Below are 24,642 nucleotides of genomic sequence, written 5' to 3'. Positions count from 1 at the left end.
AGAGATGTCCAGCAGAAGCTTACTTTCTGCGTTTTTCCCTGGACTTAGAAAAGGAAGCAGCTGATTTGGAAAAAGAAAGTCCTTTCCTGAAACCCTGTCTTCTCTGAGGCCCAACAGATACACTGGAGAGGAGGCTTTCTGCTCCCTGCCCACCTTAGGGTCCCTCCATGAGTGTGGGCTGGGTTGGGGGCAAGGACCACCTTGGGGTCAGAGGCCACTCAGCAGGGGATTGAGTATGGAGGGTCCCACAGCCGTAAGATTTCTGAGAAGAGGTCAGGTGGGCAGCCAGACTGAGGTGGGACCAAGGATGCCCTGCCCCCATGCCCCTGGGGCCCCACTCTCCCTGCCCCTGGTCCCCCCCAAACTCAGGAGAGGCCTTCCTCGGGGGCTGTCCCTCCCAGGCATGTCCTCTGTCCTGAAGGAGGTAGATCACTGCCGTCTTGTGTTGATCCCATAATGGTGGCTGGTTTCTCCTGGCACAGTGAAGACCGTACAAGGTGTGTGGCTTTTAGGACGACACCCCCAGGCACGGCCTGGATGCTGGGCGGGATTAACTGTGCACCTGCGGGTATGTGCAGGTCTGAGGTGGCTGCGAGGCTTCTGGCCTTGACTCGTGGTGCCTCGTATATGGGGCTCGGGTACCTGGTGGTAGTTGGACCACAGATCTGCATGGCAGGGTCACAGGGCTGCAGCCACGTCACGGTCCCAGCTATTTGCTCAGCTCCTGTCTTCAGTGTTTGTCCAGCCTGACATCTTACTTTAAGCCTGACCTTCATTTTAAAGACTTTCCATGAGTTTTGATTGATTTACTTTTAACATTGGGACTTTTGTTATGGGCAAGGGAGCATATAAAAAGAAAATACCATGGCTTTGAACATGCCTGCTATTATGGGAGATATTAAAGGCACAGAGAAGCAAGCAGCACAGCGCCATGGTCCCCTGTGAGCCTGTCTCCACCCCCAGCAGTTCACCAGCTCCTGGCGCACCTCTTCCCCTTAACCACCCCGCCCTCTGCCCAGGTCATTTTGAAGAAACTCCCAGACGTGCTGTCGTTCTATTCAATGTGTTTCAGCGCATAGCTCTAAAAAATAAGAGCAGTTTAAAAGATGCAGTTACGATATCTGTGCCTTTAAGTATCTTTTGGGGGTGTGAAGAAGCTGAAGTTGAACGGTTCTGTGAAGACGTACAAGACCTTTTAGAACTGACACCCAAAAAAGATGTCCTTTTCATTATAGGGGACTGGAATGCAAAAGTAAGAAGTCAGGAAACACCTGGAGTAACAGGCAAATTTGGCCTTGGAGTACAGAATGAAGCAGGCAAAGGCTAATAGAGTTTTGCCAAGAGAACGCACTGGTCATAGCAAACACCCTCTTCCAACAACACAAGAGAAGACTCTACACATGGACATCACCAGATGGCCAACACCAAAATCAGATTGATTATATTCTTAGCAGCTAAAGATGGAGAAGCTCTATACAGTCAGCGAAAACAAGACTAGGAGCTGACTGTGGCTCAGATCATGAGCTCTTTATTGCCAAATTCAGACTTAAATTGAAGAAAGTGGGGAAAACCACTAGACCATTCAGGTATGACCTAAACCAAGTCCCTTATGATTACAGTGGAAGTGAGAAATAGATTTAAGGGACTAGATCTGATAGACAGAGTGCCTGATGAACTATGGACAGAGATTCGTGACATTGTACAGGAGACAGGGAGCAAGACCATCCCCAAGAAAAAGAAATGCAAAAAGCAAAATGGCTGTCTGAGAAGGCCTTACAAATAGCTGTGAAAAGAAGAGAAGCATAAAGCAAAGGAGAAAAGGAAAGATATACCCATTTGAATGCAGCGTTCCAAAGAATAGCAAGGAGAGATAAGAAAGCCTTCTTTGGCAATCAGTGCAAAGAAATAGAGGAAAATAATAGAATGGGAAAGACTAGAGATCTCTTCAAGAAAATTAGAGATACTAAGGGAACATTTCATGCAAAAATGGGCTCAATAAAGGACAGAAATGGTATGGACCTAACAAGCAGAAGATATTAAGAAGAGGTGGCAAGAATACACAGAAGAACTGTACAAAAAAGATCTTCACAACCCAGATAATCACGATGGTGTGATCACTCACCTAGAGCCAGACATCCTGGAATGTGAAGTCAAGTGGGCCTTACGAAGCATCACTACAAACAAAGCTGGTGGAGGTGATGGGATTCCAGTTGAACTATTTCAAACCCTAAAAGATGCTGTGAAAGTGCTGCACTCGATATACCAGCAAATTTGGAAAACTCAGCAGTGGCCACAGGACTGGAAAAGGTCAGTTTTCATTCCAATCCCAAAGAAAGGCAATGCCAAAGAATGCTCAAACTACCGCACAATTGCACTCATCTCACATGCTAGCAAAGTAATGCTCAAAATTCTCCAAGCCAGGCTTCAGCAATATGTGAACCATGAACTTCCAGATGTTCAGACTGGTTTCAGAAAAGGCAGAGGAACTAGAGATCAAATTACCAACATCCGCTCGATCATGGAAAAAGCAAAAGAGTTCCAGAAAAACATCTATTTCTGCTTTATTGACTATGCCAAAGCCTTTGACTGTGTGGATCACAATAGACTGTGGAAAATTCTGAAAGAAATGGGAATACCAGACCACCTGACCTGCCTCTTGAGAAATCTGTATGCAGGTCAAGAAGCAACAGTTAGAACTGGACATGTAACAACAGACTGGTTCCAAACAGGAAAAGGAGTATGTGAAGGCTGTATATTGTCACCCTGCTTGTTTAACGTATATGCAGAGTACGTCATGAGAAACGCTGGGCTGGAAGAAGCACAAGCTGGAATCAAGATTGCTGGGAGAAATATCAATAACCTCAGATATACAGATGACACTACCCTTATGGCAGAAAGTGAAGAACTAAAGAGCCTCTTGATGAAAGTGAAAGAGGAGAGTGAAAAAGTTGGCTTAAAGCTCAACATTCAGAAAACAAAGATCATGGGATCCGGTCCCATCACTTTATGGCAAATAGATAGGGAAATAGTGGAAACAGTGGCTGACTTTATTTTGGGGCTCCAAAATCACTGCAGATGGTGACTGCAGCCATGAAATTAAAAGACGCTTACTCCTTGAAAGGAAAGTTATGACCAACCTAGATAGCATATTGAAAAGCAGAGACATTATTTTGCCAACAAAGTTCCGTCTAGTCAAGGCTGTTGTTTTTCCAGTAGTCATGTATGGATGTGAGAGTTGGACTGTAAAGAAAGTGGAGCGCCAAAGAATTGATCCTTTTGAACTGTGGTGTTGGAGAAGACTCTTGAGAGTCCCTTGGACTGCAAGGAGATCCAACCAGTCCATCCTCAAGGAGATTAGTCCTGGGTGTTCATTGGAAGGACTGATGTTGAAGCTGAAACTCCAGTACTTTGGCCACCTGATGTGAAAAGCTGACTCATTGGAAAAGACCCAGATTCTGGGAAAGATTGAGGGCAGGCGGACAAGGGGACGACAGAGGATAAGATGGTTGGATGGCATCACTGACTCAATGGACATGGGTTTGGGTAGACTCTGGGAGATGGTGATGGACAGGAAGGCCTGGCGTGTTGCAGTCCATGGGGTCGCAAAGAGTTGGACATAACTGAGCGACTAAATTGAACTGAACTGAACTAGGGGGTGTAATTAACATACAGTAAATTGCAGGTATTTATTTAGTTTTATTTTGGGCCACGCTGCACAGTTTGCAGAATCTTAGTTCCTCCAGCAGGGATCAAACCTGCACCCTCAGCCGTGTAAGCATGGAGTCGTAACCACTGGACCACTAGGAGTTCCCTAAATTGCACATATTGAAAGCACCCAATGGGTTCTGACATCTGTCTGTACCCTTGAAACTGTCCTCACTCGAGATAGGGCAGTGTCCCTTTACCTGCCACTGTGTGTGTGTGTGATTTATTGGTTGGAGAAGCTGGGCTTCATCCTGTGTGCTTGCCCAGGGTCTGGATGTTGCCCACCGTGTCCCTTTGGTGGAGTTTGGCATGTTCCTGTCTTCTCTGTGTTCCTTAGGTTGGTAGTTAAGGTTGGAGGAGGGTCCATTGTCTTAGCAGGACCCCCGAGGAGGAGGCAGGTAGCCTAAGTGGGTCTGTGATGGCATGGCTGTGGGTGGCCAGCACTCAGACATGGGAATTCGTCAGGGTTGCACACAGAATCGACATAGCCCGGTCCTTCATGGATCAGCAGGAACGCCTCTAAAAAGTGGGACAGAGAGCCTGCACAGGAAGGCAACTCAAAGGCTTGATGCTTTCCTGCATGTCCTAGTTTTCAGAAGAATGTGTTGGCGTCCTCCATCCAGTGGTGACCAGTCGATTTCTTTTTCAGCATCTCGGTGAACCCAGGAACTTAAATGTGTGAGGTGACTACTCTGGCTGTTCTCAGGGCTCACAGGAACCTGCGGTCGCAGTGGAGCCTCTGCAGGTTCGTCTGAGCCTTTTGACCTGACTCATGTAGTCTTGCCAGCCTCCTGCTGCCTCTAGAGGGACCCCAGTTCTGGGCTCAGCCATTTCTCCTCCAGGGAACCCTGGTTCCACTTCGTGGCTTCTGGAGCCCGAGTGTGATGCTGGATATTGTAGATGGGGCCTGTCACATCAGAGAAGAGTCAGAAGTGAGCAATAACTTCTCTAATTTGCCAAAAGGAAATCAGAACCAGCATGGATGACTGAGTGAGGCTTTGAATGGCTGTTTCCTGAAGCTGCCCGGGTGTGGTTCTGCCTGCGGGTTAGGAAGGTGGGGAAGGAAAGGAAACTCTGAAAGAGCTTCCTGAGGGGGAAGGAAGGATGGAAAACCCAACCCCAGTTGGTTGTATGACATAGACGCTCACCTGTGCTCAGGATGGAGCCCGAGATGAACACTTTGGAGGTGACACCAGGTGCCATGTGACGGCTCCAAGGACTGGGGGACCACCTGTTCCTTTGGAACTGCTCTCAGAACTGTGCCTGCCTCACACAGTGAATGAACCGTGGGTCTCTGCTGATTTTCCTAGAACATCAAACCTGTGAGGACAGTCTCTTGCCATAATGAAACACTGTGCTTCATAAGGGAGAAGTTAATATGCATGAGTTCTAAAATATTGAGCTAAAATAATTTTGAAAAAATTTAAGTTGATTACAGTTTATGCTGAGGACAGCGAACTTACACAGCAGTCTTAATTCTCCAGAATTGAAAATTGGTTTCAGATTGTTGTGGAATAAATGTTTTAACAGAACTTTGCATTATTTATAACCACTTGTTCCAGCTTCTGGTGAAAATATGCAGTGGCAAAGGTGTGTTGGGGCCTTGATGTGTGGACGCCTCACTTTCACTAATTGGCCTTTTGAACTGTTCACGTGACCCCAGATTAGTCATTTCAGTGGACAGTGGCTTTTAAAGTAACTTCAGATAGTGGTGCCCACTGATGGACAGAGATGTGACTGTTTCCTCTTGTGTGAGGTCATTCCTTTTACTTCTTTGCTCAGATGTAATCAAGATGAACTCAAGGATAGTGAATGGGTATTTTAAAATGTTTCTAAACTATACAACTTCCGAAAGCTAAATACACTAAAAAAATTTTTTTTCCCCTGTAGGTCTCCAGTGCCTATTGGATTTTTACCTTAAAAAGTTCGCAGCTTGAAATTTCTTACACTGTTGATGTAGATTCAGTACAATGATTGAGTAGAGGACCCTCTGGATCAGGCGGCGGGCGCCTGGCTGCTGAAGGATGAACGGAGAGGAGGAGTTCTTCGATGCTGTCACAGGTGAGCGGAGAGGGTGCCAGCGCAGAGGCCAGATGGTGAGCACGAAGCCCTCAGACCCCAGCCTCAGACATAGCCTGGGGACATGAGGATGGCCTGGGAGAGCCATGTAGAGGGAAGGGTGTTGTGTTCCCAGGAAAAGCACTTGTCCTGGCCCAGATTTGGAGGAAAACATCCACTTCGGACCGCAGGAGATAACATGAAAGGGCAACTGTGTGTTTCAGCCTTTGAAAGGGTTGCCCTCAGGTGTAAATATTTTTATTTGGCTCCTGAATGAGGTGGTCAGCATCCTTATATTGTTTATAATGATCAAAACCTTACTGTCCTGCCTTGTATCTTGTTTTGCACCACTTAAAGTCTACCAGGGAATACTAGATTATTTGTTTCCCCAGCAACTCTTGCTGTGTTAAAAGTTCAGTTCTAAAAAAAAAAAAAGTTCAGTTCTGTTTCGCTTTTCAAACACCACTGTGAACACTGGTACCCAGGCTAGTGGGGTGGAGTATGTGGTGGGGTGGGTGTTCTGTGTATGTGTGAGTGACTGGGGTGGCAGGGGGTGGGGGGCAGGAGAGGCCAAGCTGGGTCAGGGCACATTTGCTTAGAGCACCCCCTCCTCCTGTCACCTCCTGAGGGGCCCCCAAACTCAAGTTCAAGATGTCCCCCCTGCCCTCCACCCACTTGTCAGCACTGGGAGCATCACTTTGCTTTTCTTGCTGAGGGTTCTTATTGGTGGAGACAGAGTTCAGGGAACTCTTCCAGTCCACGGCCTGCTCTTGGATGTGGGGACATAGAAACAGCGGCTCTGAAATGTTACTGCCACCAGGTTCTTCAGTGATAATCTCCCCAGTGCTGTCAGAGGGGCCCTGCCATGGTTGGTGCCAAGAGAGTGTGGTGCCCAGCGCGACAGGAGGCTCTTGCCTGGTGGTGGTCACTGTCCCCAGACACCTGTGCTTCCCCTGCTGGGACACCTGGAGCCCTGGAGCCCTGCCGCATGCTGCCTGCGTGCATTGCATACTTCTCTGAGGGAAAGGCTGGAGCAGTTGAGGGCCAGCAGCCTCAGGTGATCGACTTACTCTCGTCCGAAGCCCCAGGAGGAACTGGCATTGTGCTCCCCTTCGCTGTTCTCAAAGGCTGAACCACTGAGTCATCTCCCGAGATTTCATAGCTGTTATGTTCCCAGTAGACATGTTTTCCTGGGAAGTGTGTTGTCTACTCAACCACCCGCTCATCAGTGATTGTTAGCAGCTGAATTCCACCTAGCGGCTGGTTGTCGGGGAATCACGCCCTTAGTCCGCCTGGCCCTGGCAGAGGGACCATGTCTGCAACCAAAAGAGCCCGACCTCAGTGAGGCCTTCTCACCCAGGAGCCTCCTGGAGGTGCCCTCTTACTGGGACCAGTGTAACTGGCTCTCCTGAAGGGCTTTCCCTGGAGAGGCCCTGAGCTCTGGGGGTGCCATGTGTGTATGACTCCATCGCCACCTGTCTGCACGGTGGGACCTTCCACAAGTCCCTGAGATGGAGGCAGTTTGGTTCACTGAACCAACCTGTCCTTTGATTCCCAAACAAGCAACAGGAAGATGAAAAGTCTGAGGTCTCCCAATGCAAGGAAATGCCCAGCAAGTACTTCCCTGACTTAGAGTCTGTCTTACTTTGTGACTCTATTAAAACATATTTAAACCCAGCAGTTGCTGAATGGATGACTTCAGTGGGCAGTTATTTCCTCTAAGAATCAGTACCTTTCAATTTGAAAGTCTTTTAAATAAAGCACTTGAGAATATGTACAGATGAAGGGCTGTAAAAAGTCAGACCGACCTGTCGAAGATGGGTATCTCTAAGTGATCAGATTATAGATGCTTTAAGCTTGCACCTTGGCTGTATTTTCTCTTTGTGTAATAACAAGAAACGTTGTATATTAAGTATTAAGATGATTAAGCTGTTACGGAGCATCGGCTTCACTAGAGACGAGACTTCAGGCACTTGTGAGGGAGAAGCTGCCTTGTTTTTTGGGGCCCACCCCAGGGCTGTGATCTAAACGAACTTTCTACTTAATGGTGGCCTAGATTCTTGGCCCTGAGGGATACAGGGATACCTGTGCACTCAGCAACCCTAAGCTGGGACTGTTTCAGGCTCTGTTTAGACCCACGTTTATGCTGGGGATCAACAGGTGTCACTTTGGGGATGGTTAGCAAAAACTAGAGGTGACAGGCTATTTCAGAAGGTATTTGATTATTTTAAATTATATCCTTTCAAATTCATTGTGTCATCGGTTTCAGTGCTACTACATTTTGGGGATCTGTCAATAGAGAAGAATGTGAAAGAAGGTATTTTTGCATTTTCTCAAGAAAGCTTATCAGTGGCAAGGTGGTTTATGTTTTGTGTGTAGCAGCAGCCACCCAGGTCTTTCACGCTGGGCCACACTTTCCACTCAGAAATGAGGGGCTGTTATGGGAGCCCACCCTGTGCTCCTCGTGGGCTCATTGCTGGGGGTCAGCAGTCAGGAGCCCCTGCTCCAGCTGTAACGACTCACCTGGCAGCCACAGCTCCCTCCAGGCTTGCCCTGGAGCAAAAGGAAACACACTTCCCTTGTCCCTGGTCACTGGCCACTCAGAAAAAGTCTTCCCGGTGGAGAAGACCCAGGAGTCTGCCCAGGGTTGTGACCTTCTTCCTCAGGGACTGGACGGGCCAGGAGACAGCTGCCTGTGTTTCGCATTAGTCCTCATGGGTCATTTTCCCCAAGTTTTCCGTGTACTGTGTATTCTCTGGGTTCACATCCATCATCCACAGTTGGGTTATTATTCATAGGTTGGCTAGGTTCTGCCGATGCGGTGGCGCGATGCTTGGTCTTAGAAATACTACAGCAGATATGTTTCAGAACATGATGCAGAGTTTGACCTCAGACTTGGACAGAGGAGGAGGATGTTGTGGCCTGAGTTAGGTGTGACCACCCTGGAGGACATGAGTCATTGATGACCACGGGAGAAAACTTCTCATGCCCTGTGGCTGCCCCACATGGAAAGGACCATGGAGCATACAGTGTCGGTGGCAGGGTGGGGTCCTCCTTGGGGAGCCCCCGGGAGCAGTCCTCTTTCTCCACCTTCGTCTGCAGCTCTTGGCAAGTGGAATTAATTACTCTGTGTCCATTAGAAACACTTTAGAGCTTCAGGTTCTCTGCTTTCAATGAGAACCCTTAGAGGTGACGTCCTGCCACATCATCCTCTGCTTGTCTCACACAGGCTTTGACTCTGATAACTCTTCCGGGGAATTTTCAGAGGCGAATCAGAGACTCACTGGCGTGATTCATGTGGACACCAGCAAAAGTAATGGGATCGGAAAAGTTGGGGACGGGCCTCCTCAGGAGAATGGGATTCAGAAGCACAGGTAGGTTGTCCCGTGGGTACATCTTAGTGTCTCCCAGCACACTGGTACTCACTTGCCCCAGAAATGCTGCGGGTGCAAGTTGTGAGCTGAGAACATCCTGTCCAGCGTCACTGTGCAGATCGAGGGCCTGTTCAGCCAGCCTCTGGGTGGGCCCTACAGATCAGTGATGGTGATCAACTTGACTCCCGTCCGTAAGCTGACGGGGCAGCTGTGCCTGCTCCAGGTTGCGAGACTGAGCTCCGGGGGGCCCTGGTGTTTGCACACAGCCTGCCCTCACTGTTACCAGAACGCCCTTCTGGCTTCATGCAGATCTGCCTGCATTCTCTTTCCACACACTGACCTCTGACCCTGAGAGTTTCTGAGGGTTGTTTGGTGCAGCGAGACCACATTCTGTTCTCTCTCCACCACCACTGGGTTCTCATGGGAGCAGACTCCAGTGACACTGACTTGAGTTCACCAACAGAAGGGAGGACTCAGGTGGGACAGACAGGAAGCAGGTGAGCCCCTGGGATGGTGGCAGTGGCCTCTGTCCACCCAGGGAGCCCACCTTCACCCCGGCCTCTGCCCTGTACTGGACCCAGCGGGACCCTGAGCTGCCAGAGCACCTCCTGCCTGCTCTCACGGCCTGAGCTCAGCTGTCAGCTCCCCCCATCCCCCATCCCCCATCCCCCATCCCCCGGAATCTGGCCCTGGTGCCGCATCCCCCCTTCCTCCCATATCCGTCCCCCAACCTGACTTGCTGGCCTCTGGAGACGTGTCTTGGATGCCTTCAGCTTTGCCAGCTCCTGTGTTCCGGCCTGTCCCTCCTACACTGGGCCTCCTGTGGGCACCTCCTCTGCCTGCTCCTTGCCCAGATTTCACTGTTTCTGGACAGGTCCCATCCTGTGCCTCCCCCTTCTTAGAGCTCCCAGGCGGTGGTCACACAGCCCTGAGTGAGGATGCAGCAGCCCTTTCTCTCTCCAGTGTGTTAGTTTGGGCCATGAACCGTAAGGGTCTCCTCTAAGGGTGACCCCTGTGCCTCCCTCTGGGGGCGGCCCCGCCCATGGTCAGAGGTCCCAGCCTCGTGGGGCCCTTGGCGCCCCGGCTTCTCCCTCGTTAGGGCTCCGTCTGCTCCGTGCCCCAGGCCCGGGCCTTCTTCTCCCCCATCTCGTTGGCTCCTGCCGTCACTCCTGTCTGTATGCAGGGCCATCCTTGGGCTTTGCCCACCCTCCTCGTGGCCCCTCACAGCCGGGGCCTGTCATGTCATGGCCACGCAGGACCTCAGGAAAGACAAGCACAGGCTTCAGAGCGGTTTAAGAGCTGGTTTCTTTTTTCTTTTTATTTATTTATTTAGTTATTTTTACTTTATTTTACTTTACAATACTGTATTGGTTTTGCCATACATTGACATGAATCCACCATGGGTGTACATGCGTTCCCAAACATGAACCCCCCCTTCTGAGATGTTTTCTGAGTGGGACTCCTTCCTGTCTGACCTCTGTCCATGGTCCTGCAGCTGCTCCTGGCTGCTGGCACCCGGCTGCCCTGGGGTGGGGGTGCGGCGACCTGACTCCCGAGCTCCATGGGGGAAGGTCGTCTGTGTGGCTGTGATCATTTCCCAGGAGGCCCTCCAATATTCGGCACAGAAAGCTTTCTCTGGGACTTCCGCAGCAGTCTGGTCCTTTTTTCCTCCACTAGTGAGCCAGCATAGAGAAACACTAATGCTTGGAAAAAGTGAGGACTTCCCTGGTGGCTCAGACAGTAAAGTGTCTGCCTACAATGTGGGAGACCCGGGTTCAATCCCTGGGTCGGGAAGATCGCCTGGAGAAGGAAATGGCAACCCACGCCAATATTCTTGCCTGGAAAATCCCATGGATGGAGAAGCCTGGTGGGCTACAGTCCATGGGGTCGCAAAGAGTCGGAAAGGTGAAGGACAGGGGCCACTGAGCAGAGCTATCCATTGTAAGTGACTCTCACATTGTTGAAACACACGTGTTGCCCTGGTTGCTCCTCCGCAGGACATCTCTGCCTGCCCCAATGTTTACCAGAAGCGACTTCAGCGTGTGGAGCATATTGAAGAAGTGCATTGGCTTGGTAAGTGCAGAGAGCCAGAGGCCTCCACCATCTTGTCAGGCGCAGATGGCTGTGACTCCAAGAAGCGGTGCTCGGAGGAGGGGCGGGTGTGGGGAGAGCCTGCTGCTAATGGAGCGGGTCCTCTCCGGCCCCTCCTAGGAGCTGTCCAAGATCACGATGCCCATAGCCTTCAATGAGCCCCTGAGTTTCCTGCAGCGGATCACAGAGTACATGGAACATGTGTACCTAATTCACAGAGCCTCCCGCCAGCCCCAGTCCCTGGAAAGGATGCAGGTGGGTGGCAAGCTCACGTCGGGGGGCACCTGGCACTGTGCTTGGTTGCATGCAGACCATAACAGTTAAGAATGTGACTTAATCTGACTGGCCACATGGGGACAGGGACCCGGGCCCTCAGCAGTGGGACATCTGGGAGCAGGGCCAGAGCAGCTCATACTGACTTTGGAGAGCTGTCCTGCCCAGTGGCCTAGGCGTTTGCCACAGGCACATTCTCCACGGGTGTCGTCTTGGCCTCCTGTCGGTTGGGCCTGTAGGGCTGCAGGGGGGTGTGGGGCTGGCAGTTGGCCCCTCTTTGGTCCTTTTAGCACCACTGTCCCATGTGAGTGTGTGCACACATGTGTGATAGACGGCCTGCAGGGCAGGCCCCAACTGGGATGGGAGATGGCAGAGTTCCTGCTTTCTGTGGCTTTGAGGAAGTGGTGGGTGATAAACAGCATTTCCCCGGAAGTTCTGTGGTTTCACATGCGTTACCAGCGGGAGACTGAGAAGTCACCCCAAGCGCGTGTCTGGGTGCCACCCCCTCACTGGCCTGTGGTTGCTTCCAGTCTGTGGCAGCCTTTGCGGTTTCGGCTGTGGCTTCCCAGTGGGAGAGGACCGGCAAGCCCTTCAACCCGCTTCTGGGGGAGACGTATGAGCTCATCAGGTAAGCGGATGGGACTCTTGTGGTGTCTTGGGCACAGGACTTTGGTGACGGATGAGGAGGGTCCTTGTGCAGCATGGATGTCTCCAGTTGGCTGAATTGAGGGGCTCCTGTGGGTGGAAAAATTGTTCACTTTAGAGAGGTGTTGTGTTAATGGCATAACAGAACTCTCGTGAGAAACCGAGTTGAAAACCGAAGACTGCGTTAGGCTCAGGAATGGAGAGGGGATGGCCAGAACATGTGGCTTAGGCTCAGGATCTAACCTACATGTCGTTTAGCTTAGGTTCAGGGACAGAGAGGGGACGGTGGGGTGTAGAGCTGCTGGGTGCTTGTGTGGGGGCGTGTCTGTGTGGCCTGCTGTAATTTGCAGCATCTTTATAAAACACTGGTGTATTGTGTGACTAATCTTGGAGTCAAAGAACCACAGACTTCTGGCTGTAGTTCTTGGGTCCTTCTGTGCATGTGTTGTTAATGGCTGAGTCTTTCCAGTGGTGAGTAGATGATGCTGGGGTGTGGGGGTGCTAGGCGGCTGAGAACGGGCCCTTCAGACGTGTCGGAGTTTACAGTGTGTGCGGAGGTGTGCCTGTCAGCACTGCTTTCAGACCATCCGGGGAGGAGTTGTCATCTTAGTGATGCAGGCAGCCTGCACGTACATCTCTTCCCAGGTGGGGAGGCAGCATTCATGCCAGTTTCAGATTCCACCTTTTCTGGCTCGTCCTGGATGGCTCAGCAGTGGCCCCTCCGCGCACAGGGCCTGTGTGGGGGTCCTCCTGGGTTTTAGTGTGCTTTAGAGGCTGGCTGGCACTGGGTGCTGGAGGACCCCTTCTCCACATCTCATTTTCTTCGAGAAAGCCAGATGAGTTGGGAGAAAGCATGCTGTGTGCTTCCAGGGACCTTGTAAACGACAGGAGTGCAGCAGGTGGTCTGGGGCTGCGGCAGGTCACAGCAAGAGGGACCATAAGGCACAGCCCTCTCCTTTGAGAAACAGGGAAGCTGAAGCCCAGGCAGGGGAAGGCTGGCCTGAGGGTCAGTCTCAGGGGGGCACTTGTATCTGGAATTCGTGTAGATGTTCCTAGATACTCCTCTCGAGCAAGAGCTCCCTCCCTCTGGTCAGCATACTCTGGTCCAGTATTCGAGATTCTGCCCTTATGTAGCTGTTAGAGAGTTTTCGGCATTTGTGCATATTAAAAGCATCATTGAAATATCAGAAAAGAGAAATCAAAGGATAGTACATTAAGAGTCCAGACAACAGAAAGTAAGCAGGGGGATTAAAAGCATGCAAGCCCTCCAAGGCGCTGAATGTAGCAACAGCCCAGTGTCCGTCTCTTTCAGAGCATAGTTCAGGGCTGAACTAGCCTCACAGACTCGTAGGGAACACTGACACACTCTCTACACTCGTGTCAGGCTGCAACTTCCCAGTCACGCTTCCAGTGTCTGCCGCATGCCACGCGTGTGAGACAGCCATCTTCCTGTTTGGGCAATGTAACTAAACTGGCCACTCACCAGTATCGTTTTGTCCCTAGAGCTTGCTCATGGATAACTAAAAATAACACTTTCTGTTCTTAGACAAGTATTCATTTTGTAAATTACATACCTTGGTATGCAACCTTTTAAAATCTAATTTTTCAACTTTCCTTCCTCTGTAATGATTGGAAATTCTGATTCCAGTTAAGTTAGTAATTATGTGGTTGAGCTTTTATAATTTTTAATGACTATAGCTGTAGGTGTATTCAGAGTTCTGGAACAATTAAAAACTGACATTTTTATTGAAAAAGAGAGTGTACTAAAAATCCTATTTCCTGGCCAGGAATATCTTGGGGCATAAGACATTTCATCACAAACATCCTGGGAGCCTTGAAAAAAGGCTGGACAGTCCTCCTCTGGGTTTACTGGGCAGTGGGTGTCCCTCGAGAACTCAGGTGACAGTTTACTGTCAGGCCTCTGAGTCGCTGGTCCTAAGAGCACCGGGGTGGGCAGGGCGTCAGGGCAGGAGGCCTCTCCGCACAGTTGCTTGTTTTGTGTGTTGATGATGGCCCCGGGGGCACAGTGTGTGTGTGTGTGTGTGTGTGTGTGGTCAGCATTAGGCCAAGTGTGACATTGGAGAGCCGTGTTGAATGTTTCTGCCTTGTGTAACAGCACGTGTAGTCCGCTTACCCCAGCACCCCTCCCAGATGTGGGGGTCAGGGACTCTGTGGGTCCTCCACCCCACATGCAGGTGCTGAGCTGTGGGTTTCCCTGGGGAGGGAGGTGCGGGACTGACTTTATCGGCTTTGCTGTCACTTACAAGGTCCTTTGGCTGTCTCTCCCTCCCCTTCCTTTCTTTTCCTCATTTTTGCTTCCAGGGAAGACTTAGGGTTCAGATTCATATCCGAGCAGGTCAGCCACCACCCCCCGATCAGTGCTTTCTACTCGGAGGGCCTCCACCAGGACTTCCTATTTCATGGCTCCATCTATCCGAAGCTTAAGTTCTGGGGGAAGAGCGTGGAAGCAGAGCCCCGCGGCACCATCACACTGGAGCTGCTCAAGTGAGTGGGGAGCTGTGCGGTGCAGGGTTCGTGGTGTTCTGCCAGGCAGGCAGCCTTGCAGCGCAGGACCCTCCTCCAGGGAGCCTGGAGGCCTCGCTGGGGCGGTGGTTCCTGGGGCAGAGGGTGTGCTCCTCACAGGGTTGGGTTGGGTCCTGTTTTTTCTCCCCTGGTCTCTGCGGTTCAGTCCCTGGTCGTGGTCGTCATCCCCTGCTGTGAGACAGCCCAGCTCAGAGCCTGAAGTAGTCCTGTCCTCGCGTGGTGTTGGGGGTGATGTGGGGGCTCTGTTGGGGTTCTGTGCTGGTGCAGCTGGGGTGCGGGCTGGACGAACCCCTGGAGACAACCAGGCAGAGCCTCTGCTCCCGCACTCCCTTCCCTGGCCACTGGCGGAGGCCTGGGTTGCTTGCCGCCCCCCTGTTCTGCACAGCTGTACAGCCGGACACGGGCACCCCCCAGAGCTAGGGACCAAGGAGGGGTGCCCCAGGATAGACGTGTCCTTCATCACCTGACCTCAGAAGTGACCACAGCCTATGTGCTGGTCGAGGGTCTGAACTCCAGGAGGGGAGGAGAATGGAGGGGCCATCTTCAAGGATGTGTGCATACCTTTAAATCTATTTAAATCCAGACATGCCCAATCTGACGTTGATCAAAGACCCTCCAGGCAGAAACCGAGTCTCTAGCAGCCTCCTGGCACTGCAAACCCGTTGTGGACGGTCCAGGCCAAGGGGCACAGCCGGCTCCCTGAAGCACGAGCCTCGCTGCCTGCAGCTCTGTGGGAGCTTTGTATGGCATTTGTGTTTCCTGTGAGCCCCACTTGGCCAGAGGAGTATGGGCTCCCCAGTCTCCATCCCAGACCCCTGCATCTCAGGGCAGACCAGGGCAGCCCCTCCTGGTCACCCGCTCTTGACTTTTAGGGGCAGGGCACCGGGACCTGCAGAGTCACAAGGCTTGTCTGTGAACGCTTTGGGTTCCCAGGACATTCAAGAAGTTCCCAGTGTTCCTCGTGAAATGCTTGTGCCCTGGGCCGGTTTTTGCCCTCAACTGTGGCTCTGACACAGCCTCCCTTGAGACATGGGTCTGGCCCTCCACTCCCCGCCCGTTTGTGAGGTTTCTTTTCTCCTTGAGGAAGCCCACCTAGGGAGCAAGAGGCCTGACTGATGGGAAAGGCATTTGCACCCCAGGACCCACCCCGCCTCATATCGGCCCCAGAAGGCCAGGGCCCAGGCTCGCTAGGGACCTCGTGGTTCCCACAGGGCAGGGCAGGGATGGGTAGGGGGGCTGTTCTGTTGACAGCTTCACAGGAAACCTCTTGCCTTTGTTGGAGCCTTTTATTGCTGATTAACTTGTCTACAAAGGACATTTCAAATGAATGCTAAAGACGTAGCCGCCACTCGGGAGTTCAAAGCTGTGCTATGCCCTTCTGCAGCTTTCAGTCCATTATGGTGTGATTCTGTCTGGGGCTTGGCTTCTAGGGTCACGCGGTATCTCTGTTCTCTGGCGTATTTCAGACATAAGGAGGCATACACCTGGACCAACCCTACGTGCTGTGTCCACAACGTGATTATCGGCAAGCTCTGGATAGAGCAGTATGGGACAGTGGAGATTTTAAACCACAGGTAACGGGCCCATGCTGAGATGCTGCGAGTCAGGGTGGCGATGGGGCACCCAGGGCACTGGCCACTGGCGTTCAGCTGTGTATTCATGCCGCCCTCAGCTCCCTAATGCCCTCCCTGGTCCCCAGTGCGCTCAGCTTCCGGACGGGCCATGCTGACCGTGAGACACCACCCGTGGTGCAGTTGGGTCTGATTCTGGCCAGCACTGGTCAAAGTCATCGTCAGTGCTCCGTGTTGTTATTTCTGTGTTTTTAGTCGCAATGGTTGATTTGGTTTGGAGTTCTAAACTACACTCAAGAATGGTGTGATTTTCCGGTGAAAGCAGTGGCCACTGTCCAGTCTGTCAGGCCTTATTCCTAGAAGTTCATGGCTGGTTTGCTTTGTTTTTTAACAGCTTTGTTAAGATATAATTTACATGTCATAAAATCCACCCATTTAAAGTAGACATGTAAATGACTTTTAGTAAATCTACCGAATTGTGTAACCATCAGCACCAGGCAGTACTCGAAGCTTTCTGTCCCCTGGAAAGGTCCCTGCGCCATCCATGAGGTCCTGATGCTGCCTCGCCCTGGGGAGCCCCTTGTACGAGCTCTTGCTTGCTCCCTTCTCTCCCCTGCTATCTCCCCATCTTCCCCTCACTCTCAGTCTCTCCCTCTCTATCTCCCCCTCCATCTCTCTCTCCTTCTCTCTTTCCCTACCCCCTCGATTCGCCTTTTCTGGACATTTCCCATCCACAACAGAAGCCTGTGTTTGTCTTCCCTGCAGGACTGGAGATAAGTGTGTGCTTCACTTTAAACCATGTGGACTGTTTGGGAAAGAACTTCACAAAGTGGAGGGGTACATTCAAGACAAAAGGTAGATCCCCGCGCAGGTCAGGTCACAGGTGCCCAGTTCGTGCATGCGTCTTCTGCAGAAGTCATGGTTTTAGAATCTGACCTCATGTTTCACTCTCTCTGCTGGGCTCAGTATGGTTGTCAGGCAAGACCCAAACACTCATTTACGGGCATCCTTTTCCACATGATTTTTTTGTTCCTGTCGGGAAATGTGGGACTTGTTCAAGTTTCTGTGAGCAGAGAAATGACCAGTAGTATTTTAACAAGTTTGGGGGATTCTTCTCCGCTTTGGGTTAGTTACGCTATGTGTTGGGTCTCAGTTTCTCTCTCTTTTTTTCCATCAAGTAACTTGGACCACATAACAGCCATAAGATTCCTTTCAGCTCCTAAAATATGTACATTTTCATGGTAGAAATTGTCCTAGTGTAAAGCAGCGGGTGCTTTTGCTCTGCACTCTGTTGGGTGGCAGATGTTCACCTGTTCAAATCCCTTAGACCTAGGACTCTGACCACTTCGCCCCTTGAAATGTTTTGGGACTTGGCATGTGGCTTCACAGGACAGCAGTCCTGATAGGGGGATTGGCATTGACCAGCCCTGCGGAGTCAGCCCAGAGAGAGACCGCAGTCAGCTGGCTCACAGACATGGGCTGCAGCAGTGGACACCCACCTGCACCAGCCCCGCTCCGAGTTTCTGGTTTTCCGTCCCAAATTGGACACACAGGACCGGCCATGTGTCTCCACCTGCCACCCTCCAGGCCCAACCTCTGAGGCACAGGTGCCCTCCCAGCATGGCCCTCGGCTGCCAGCACAGCCTTCCAGGAGCACATGGGCAACTCCCTGCTCACCTAGGAAGATGCAGGAAAGGAGAACAAGGCACAGCATGCGTTGTTCCTTGGGAATCAGGCAGAGCGCCCTCTCTGGAGGCTGTGGGCGGACAGCGATGGGGGTCTGACTCCAGGTTATGGAGCTGAAGAGGCAGCGGCAGCTGTATGTGCGGAGGGTTGTTTATAGGACATATAGAGAAGGGGCTGCAGGACACGCGGTACTTAAAGATGTAGTGTATTTTAAAAATGACAATCAGGCTCACAGGGTATTACGTTACACACTTGTTCTCACCCCATCTGCCTCCCGCAGCCCTTCAGTTTCTTGTACCCTTGTTTTCTCTTTCCTGCTTTGGCAAAGGAGTGTGAAGAGTTAGTCTGAAAGCTGTGAGTGGCTATACTGAAATGGAACTTTCTGTCTGCATGTTTGCACCAGCAGTATCTTAGGGTTTACAAGAAGACTGACGATGAGGATTGATTCTGGGTCAAGTTAGGGTGCTGCATGTTTGGATGAATGGTTAATGATCACTGTTACTTGCTTTTAAAAATTCCTTTTCCCTCCAGCAAAAAGAAGCTCTTCATGATCTATGGCAAGTGGACGGAGTGCTTGTGGGGCATAGACCCTGTCGCGTACGAGTCCTTCAGGAAGCAGGAGAGAAGAGGGGACTCCCTGCGGAAGATGAAACCGGTACGGGGCTGCCGTGGGGAAGTCCCCAGCGAGGGTGAGGGGGCCTGGCCAGGCAGTGCCTTTATGGTCCAGCTGGAGGGGATGGATTACAGAATCTGTCTCTCAGAGCGAGGGTGCTTGTCCGCCTGATTCTGGATGGCCAGGCGCTGGGGTACCTCTACCCACCCCCCTACCTGGCAGAATCAGAGGGTGCCTCCATTTCCTTCTGGATATTTCTTGATACCTCTCCTGTCCCTGCACCTTGTTAGCTGAGACCCAGTAGACGAGCAAGTGGATGTCCTTTCTGCATTTCTGGTTCTGAGTTCCAGGTGATAAAACCCAAGAATGATCATCTTAAGACTAGTTCTTCTTGAGCCTAAAACTAGCGGCAGTAGTTCAAAAGAAGTGTCATGTTTTTCTAGATGATAAATTAGAATGTACCAAACCTGAGGTGTTCAATATCTGTTTCACAGAATATTCAACTTCTGCTGAGATTGTTATTATTTCTTGTTTTGTTTTTGACCAAGCCACGAGGCATGTGGCATCTGGGAACTCAGTTCCCTGACCAGGGGTCACACCTGTGCCCCCTATAGGGGAAGCTCAGAGTCTTAGCCACTGGACTGCCTGGGACATCCCTGTTGGTTTTTATATTGTAATATTTCACAGGTGCTATTAGACATCTTTTCTAAAAATACTCCTTTAAACTAAAAAAAAAAAAAAGTAAAGTTCCATTTGAAGACCATAGAGCAGATGTTAAATCTGTTTGCTGACATGTTTAGTACGTTTGCTTGCCTGTGTTGCCCCTCGGGGTGGTGTCCCAAGGAGGGAGCATTTCATGGGGGCGCAGACCGCTGCCCTGTGTTTTCACTTAGCTTCTGGCGCCACACCGCATAACCTGCAGGCAGGGAAGACTGCCAGGCTGTGCCTGTTGTAATTAAGTATCTCCCTCACAGCTAACTGAAAGCCACTCTTCTTCTCCAGGTCCCACTGCTTTTGAAAAGGAAGTAGCAGTTGTACTTTTCTATTGAGATGTGACCCCAAGCGAGGGCTTAGTTTAGAGACGCTGAGACACCCTGAAGTCACCACGTGCGCAGAAGGGCAGCGTGGGGGGAGAGGACCACTTGGGGGCGCCCTTGGCTGCCTGAGAAGGTGTTGCCCCATCCAGTCATGCTCAGGAGGCCACACGGGCCCCCCTACCAGGACCGTGGTGTCTGCTGCCCTCTCGGGGGATTGGGAGGGTCTGCCAGGGCTCCGGAGGCAGTGGGTGCTGTGTCTTTCAGGACGACGGCCCCGAGAAGGCTGATGGCGATGTGGCGGACACTGTGCCCGAGTCTCAGGAAACGGTGCAGGTCATTCCAGGCAGCAAGCTACTCTGGAGAGTCAATACCCGGCCCCCCAACTCCGCTCAGGTCTGTGCCTCCGGCCCTAGCCAGGCTCCCAGTCATCCTGTCACCCTCGGGGCTCCCTGCCCTCTGACCCCTATGACCCCCACCCATCAGCACTCAGCTTAGGCATCCACACACACCTCAGGACCTGGTTACACTGAGAACCCTGTGTCTACACCAGCTGTGTCTGACCAAAAGGGTTTCCAAACCGGTTTTGAGAGAATTTTTCTGACTTGTCAATTTCAGTCCTTAAATGCATTTTGATATTTGTTTTGGAAAACTGCACTTATAATTTTGTTACCTATGATAAAATTGAAAATTGTGCTTATAATTTTGTTACCTGTGGTAAAATTATTAGATTACATACAGTAATGTTTATATAAAATAATTATAAATACATAGTAAATTTCATTTTAATATATTATAAATTTTATATTATTTATATATAAAATATATATACAGTGTACCATAGATTTTTAAAAATTTTTTGTCACATCCTTTAAGCAAAGCCACAGCCTGTGCAAAATAAAGGAAACGAACATTCAGCGATAAATTATCTCAGCACAGCCACTACTGCAGTTTCAGTGGAATACAAATTATAAGATAATAGAGAAAAAGCTTCTGTTTAAAAATCATATACACACACACACACAGGAAAAACTAGAAATCACACTCGTTTCTTTGGTTCAGTGAACATTTACTGGGTTGGAGTAGGTGGGTCCAGGTCCCTGGGAGTAGAGCCTGAGGACAGATGGGCAAGGACCCCAGCCCCACACAGCAGAGTGACTGGTCTGATGGGCTGGATGTGGGCCTCCTGGGGACATGGGTACATGGAGCAAGGACTAGGGAGCTAGGGCCATTGGCCGTAGGGCCGCATTTGGGCCGGGGAGCAGCCAGGGTCCAATCTCCTCTCTTACTGTGCATGACGTGGGGACCCGTGGGGTCATTTGAGGGACCAGGGGCCCCTCCAGCCGCTTGTGGACATAGGCTTCAGGGCCAGAGCAGAAGTGGCTGGAGGGAGGCAAGTCCCCAGGTCTGGGTATCAGGAGGCAGCAGACCCCACCACAGAGGGGTTGAGGTAGAGATTCCTCTCAGACCCCTGGGGCGTGAGGAGACAGACGTGCAGGTCAGATGTCACAGTGAGAATCTGGGTGCCTCCTGTAGGGGTGGAGAGGATGAGCCCCTGAGGAGACCCAGGCAAGTGTGGAAAAGGGTATCATTTATAGTAACGCCTCTGTGCCTGCCCCGCAGATGTACAACTTCACTAGCTTCACAGTGAGTCTCAATGAGCTGGAGACGGGCATGGAGAAGATCCTGGCCCCCACCGACTGCCGGCTACGCCCCGACATCCGTGGCATGGAGAACGGCAACATGGGTGCGTGTTCGCATCGGGGGCTGACTGGGCGCCCAGCCCTGGCCACGCGGGTGGTGCGGGGAAGGAACATATCCCTGTTAACTGAACACACGTCACATCTTCTCGGCGTGCTTCTCAAACCGTCTGTGGGGAAGAGTTGTAAACCTTCTAGTTTGCTGCAGGCCACTTCTTTTATAAATAAAATAAGATTAAGTTACTAGAAAAATGAAATGAAAGACAGTATATACAAAATATTATACAAGTCCCCACTTTTCTTACTAGGTTCAATAGACAGTAAGGTTACATTTCAGAAGTTGTTATTTGGAAGTCTCTGGTGTGGAGGGTCCTCCCCAGTGCCTGTCCTACCCCACAGCCCCTCTGTGGGCTGCTGGCTGCCCTGGGGTCTGGGCCTGGCCATGGGCTTGGGTCTGGCTTCCCACACACTTACTGCCTATGGTTCCCTGTGTGTGACTTCCCCCCTGGGGTTGGGTGGAGGGTGTGTGGGGTGTCCTTCACCCACTTTCTCAGCCTCACCTCTGCCTATCGCCCTGGTCCCTGACCTGCCCCGTGCTTGCACCTAGATCTGGCAAGCCAGGAGAAGGAGCGGCTGGAGGAGAAGCAGAGGGAGGCCCGGAGGGAGCGGGCCCGGGAGGAGGCTGAGTGGCAGACACGGTGAGGCACCCAGCGGCCGCGGGGATGGGGCGGGGGAGACACAGACCCACCCACCTGGGGGCAGTAAGGAGGGGCTGCAGGCCCTCCTGGGGCTGAGCGGAAGCTACCCCGTGTCCCACAAGATGGCGGCTTGCAGCCTGGGCTGCACGTGAGATGACATGCACGGTGGCGATGCTAACTGGAGGGGCCATGATCCCAAGTGGAGAACCGGCCTCCTGACCGCCTGCTCTGTGTCACAGGTGGTTTCACCGAGGCAGTAACCCCTACACTGGGACCCCCGACTGGCTGTACGCGGGGGGCTACTTCGAGCGGGATTTCTCAGGCTGCCCCGACATCTACTGAGAGGCCAGACCGGCCCCCAGACCCGGAGACCTGGAGGCTGGACTCTGTCAAGCGGCTGCTCTGAGCTTCCGCCACGGCAGAAACCAGCTTTTCTCATGACTGTTCATGGAGATCGCACCGTCCCTGGTTGAGGATTTAATTCTAATTAACTTTTGATTGCCAAACATTTTACTACTGTTGCAGCCTCTTCATAAAACTTCCCTTGGGATCATCATGTTTCCATTAAGGTTTGGGAAGGAACAGTCTTTACAGTTCCCTTTATGTGACAGGACGAGCTGGGCTGGTGTAGAGTACAGCACCCTCTTCATTACAAAAAGTTATAAATAAAGGAAGTAATGGGAAGGGTCCATATTCCTCTTCGTGATGCAGTGGCAAAGGGTTTCTGAAAGTATTTTAAATCTGAACCAGTAACAGGAAAAGATGGATCTTGAGAAAAGTGCCACCAGGAGCCTTATACAGGCCAGGAATTGCTTTCTAGATCACAGTAACACAGAAGTGGAGGTTTTCAAAGCAGTCGATTGAATGAAATGAAAAGTTGTCAGAGTTTGTATTTTTTATCAATCTTCAATAATGTAAAGATTACTTTGAAAATATTTAAGTTCAAACTACTTGAATAATACTTTGCTGAAGAGCAAGATAGGCATTAATCACCACTTGACACTGTCCAAAATGAAGCATTACCATGACAACGAGGGTGGCAAGAAACTCTGACCAGTAGTTCCCAGATGGCTCCTAGCCCTCTGGTCCCTGGGGCTCCCCCTCGCTGCAGGCCACGCCCTCACACAGAGTGAGTCCCGCACGCACGGCAGTCGACCTGTCCCTGCAGCACTCGTGTTCCTGTCATGCATGTGTGGCCCACCTCGGGGTGTCCTCGCCGCTGTGCGTGTCCGCCTCTGCACACATGTACACCCTGTGACTGTTTACTTTCTGTAGAGATGCCAACACCACTGGCTGTGGCAGAGCTCTTTGAATCGAAGACAATCTGCCGTGTGCAGGCGTGCACGAGCGCATGCGTGCACACACACGCAGCTGTACACAGTGTGGGTTCTCAGCAAGAGGGTGTCGGCATTGTGTGTCCTGGCTTCAAAACCACATTTGTAATTAAAACACTTTTAAAAGTGAACCCTTGTTCTGAAGGCTTGATTCTGTAGCTTTGGACTCTGGAGGCATGATGCCACGGTCGAGTTCCAGGGCATCTGCCTGGCGGGACCCAAGCTGGGTCCCTGGAACGTGCAGAGGCCCCCAGACCACATGGAGGCCCCAGGCACGTGTGGTGTCAGGTTCCGCAGAGAGGAGGTGCTGACACACCTGGTCATTAGCATCAGGACCCCTGTGCCCCTGGTGGGGGCCGGGAACTGAAACAGACTACTCCTATGGGGAATGTAAGGTTGGGGGACCCGGGGCACGTTTAGAGTGGTGGTGTTGAGGGCAGTTTGACAGCTTTCACGGATTGTCCTGTTTCTCACCACTCCGGTAATTTGCTGCAAGGTTTGCATCTCTGAGGACTTTCGTGCAGGCCCAGATGGTAAAGAATCTGCCTGCAGTGTAGGAGACCCAGGTTCAGTCTCTGGGTCAGGAGGATCCTCTGGAGAAGAGAATGGCAACCCACTTCTGTATTTTTGCCTGGAGAATCCCATGGACAGAGGAGCCTGGCAGGCTACACAGTCTGTGGAGTCGCACAGATTTGGACATGACTAAGCGACCAACACTTTCATCTGCATCCCTGGATCCTCCCCGAGGTCAGATCCCACAGCGTAGTCCCCACCACCACTTCCTTCAAGCTCGATTCAAGTGGAAGGAGAAAGGGCAGGATGGCCTGGGACCCTAAAGCGTGGGTGACACGAGTTTTCAACACGCACCAGAGCTGCCTCTCAGCTTGGCCACCGTGATGCACTGGGACGTCAGGGGTCTCTCTAATAAAAGAGTGTTTCCATGAGATTTGCTTTTTAGAGACGACCCCCCATGACCAGTGTGTGGAAGGCATGGCCTTGTAGTGGGGCCCCAGTGTGTGATCGTGGCTTGGATGGAGGGCCTGGGTGGTTTTCAGATCAACCTTATAACTTGGAATGTCCTTGTGGGATGAAAAGTAGGGCCCACTTCATCCAAAGACCTTCAGGCTTTGATTCTGCTCCCTCTGAAGGTTCAGTTCTGTGTCTGTTGATTCATTGAACAGTTCTGAGAGCCACTGGGGAGCTGGCCACTCAGACGACATGGTGGCTGATGGACCTGCGGCATGCACACTGGAGCTGACCAGACTTCACAGGCCATCCGGGGCTGGGGCCAATGCAGTGTCTGGGTCCCTGAGCCA

The 24,642-nt window shown here is 51.5% G+C and overlaps 1 protein-coding gene across 3 annotated transcripts in view; it reads left to right on the top strand.

The window, feature by feature from the left end:
- OSBPL2 (oxysterol binding protein like 2) overlaps positions 1 to 23,412 on the top strand; it is a 35,901-nt gene extending 12,489 nt beyond the window's left edge. Inside the window, exons 2-14 of one of the 3 annotated variants that reach the window (XM_068986976.1) lie at positions 5,596 to 5,766; positions 8,993 to 9,137; positions 11,135 to 11,210; positions 11,349 to 11,483; positions 12,032 to 12,129; positions 14,469 to 14,651; positions 16,157 to 16,264; positions 17,027 to 17,116; positions 18,479 to 18,602; positions 19,862 to 19,990; positions 21,218 to 21,341; positions 21,902 to 21,992; positions 22,232 to 23,412. In XM_068986976.1, coding sequence (XP_068843077.1) covers positions 5,730 to 5,766; positions 8,993 to 9,137; positions 11,135 to 11,210; positions 11,349 to 11,483; positions 12,032 to 12,129; positions 14,469 to 14,651; positions 16,157 to 16,264; positions 17,027 to 17,116; positions 18,479 to 18,602; positions 19,862 to 19,990; positions 21,218 to 21,341; positions 21,902 to 21,992; positions 22,232 to 22,334 — 1,443 coding nt within the window. In that variant the 5' untranslated portion in view covers positions 5,596 to 5,729 and the 3' untranslated portion in view covers positions 22,335 to 23,412. The remainder of the gene's footprint in view (positions 1 to 5,595; positions 5,767 to 8,992; positions 9,138 to 11,134; positions 11,211 to 11,348; positions 11,484 to 12,031; positions 12,130 to 14,468; positions 14,652 to 16,156; positions 16,265 to 17,026; positions 17,117 to 18,478; positions 18,603 to 19,861; positions 19,991 to 21,217; positions 21,342 to 21,901; positions 21,993 to 22,231) is intronic. The other 2 variants (XM_068986977.1, XM_068986978.1) reach the window with 2 other exon arrangements.
- Positions 23,413 to 24,642: the final 1,230 nt, after the last annotated feature.

Source organism: Capricornis sumatraensis, chromosome 15 (genome assembly GCF_032405125.1).
Source record: "Capricornis sumatraensis isolate serow.1 chromosome 15, serow.2, whole genome shotgun sequence".
Taxonomy (NCBI): Eukaryota; Metazoa; Chordata; class Mammalia; order Artiodactyla; family Bovidae; genus Capricornis; species Capricornis sumatraensis.
Note: the sequence above shows the minus strand (reverse complement) of the source record. Positions and strands in the feature narration are given on the sequence as shown.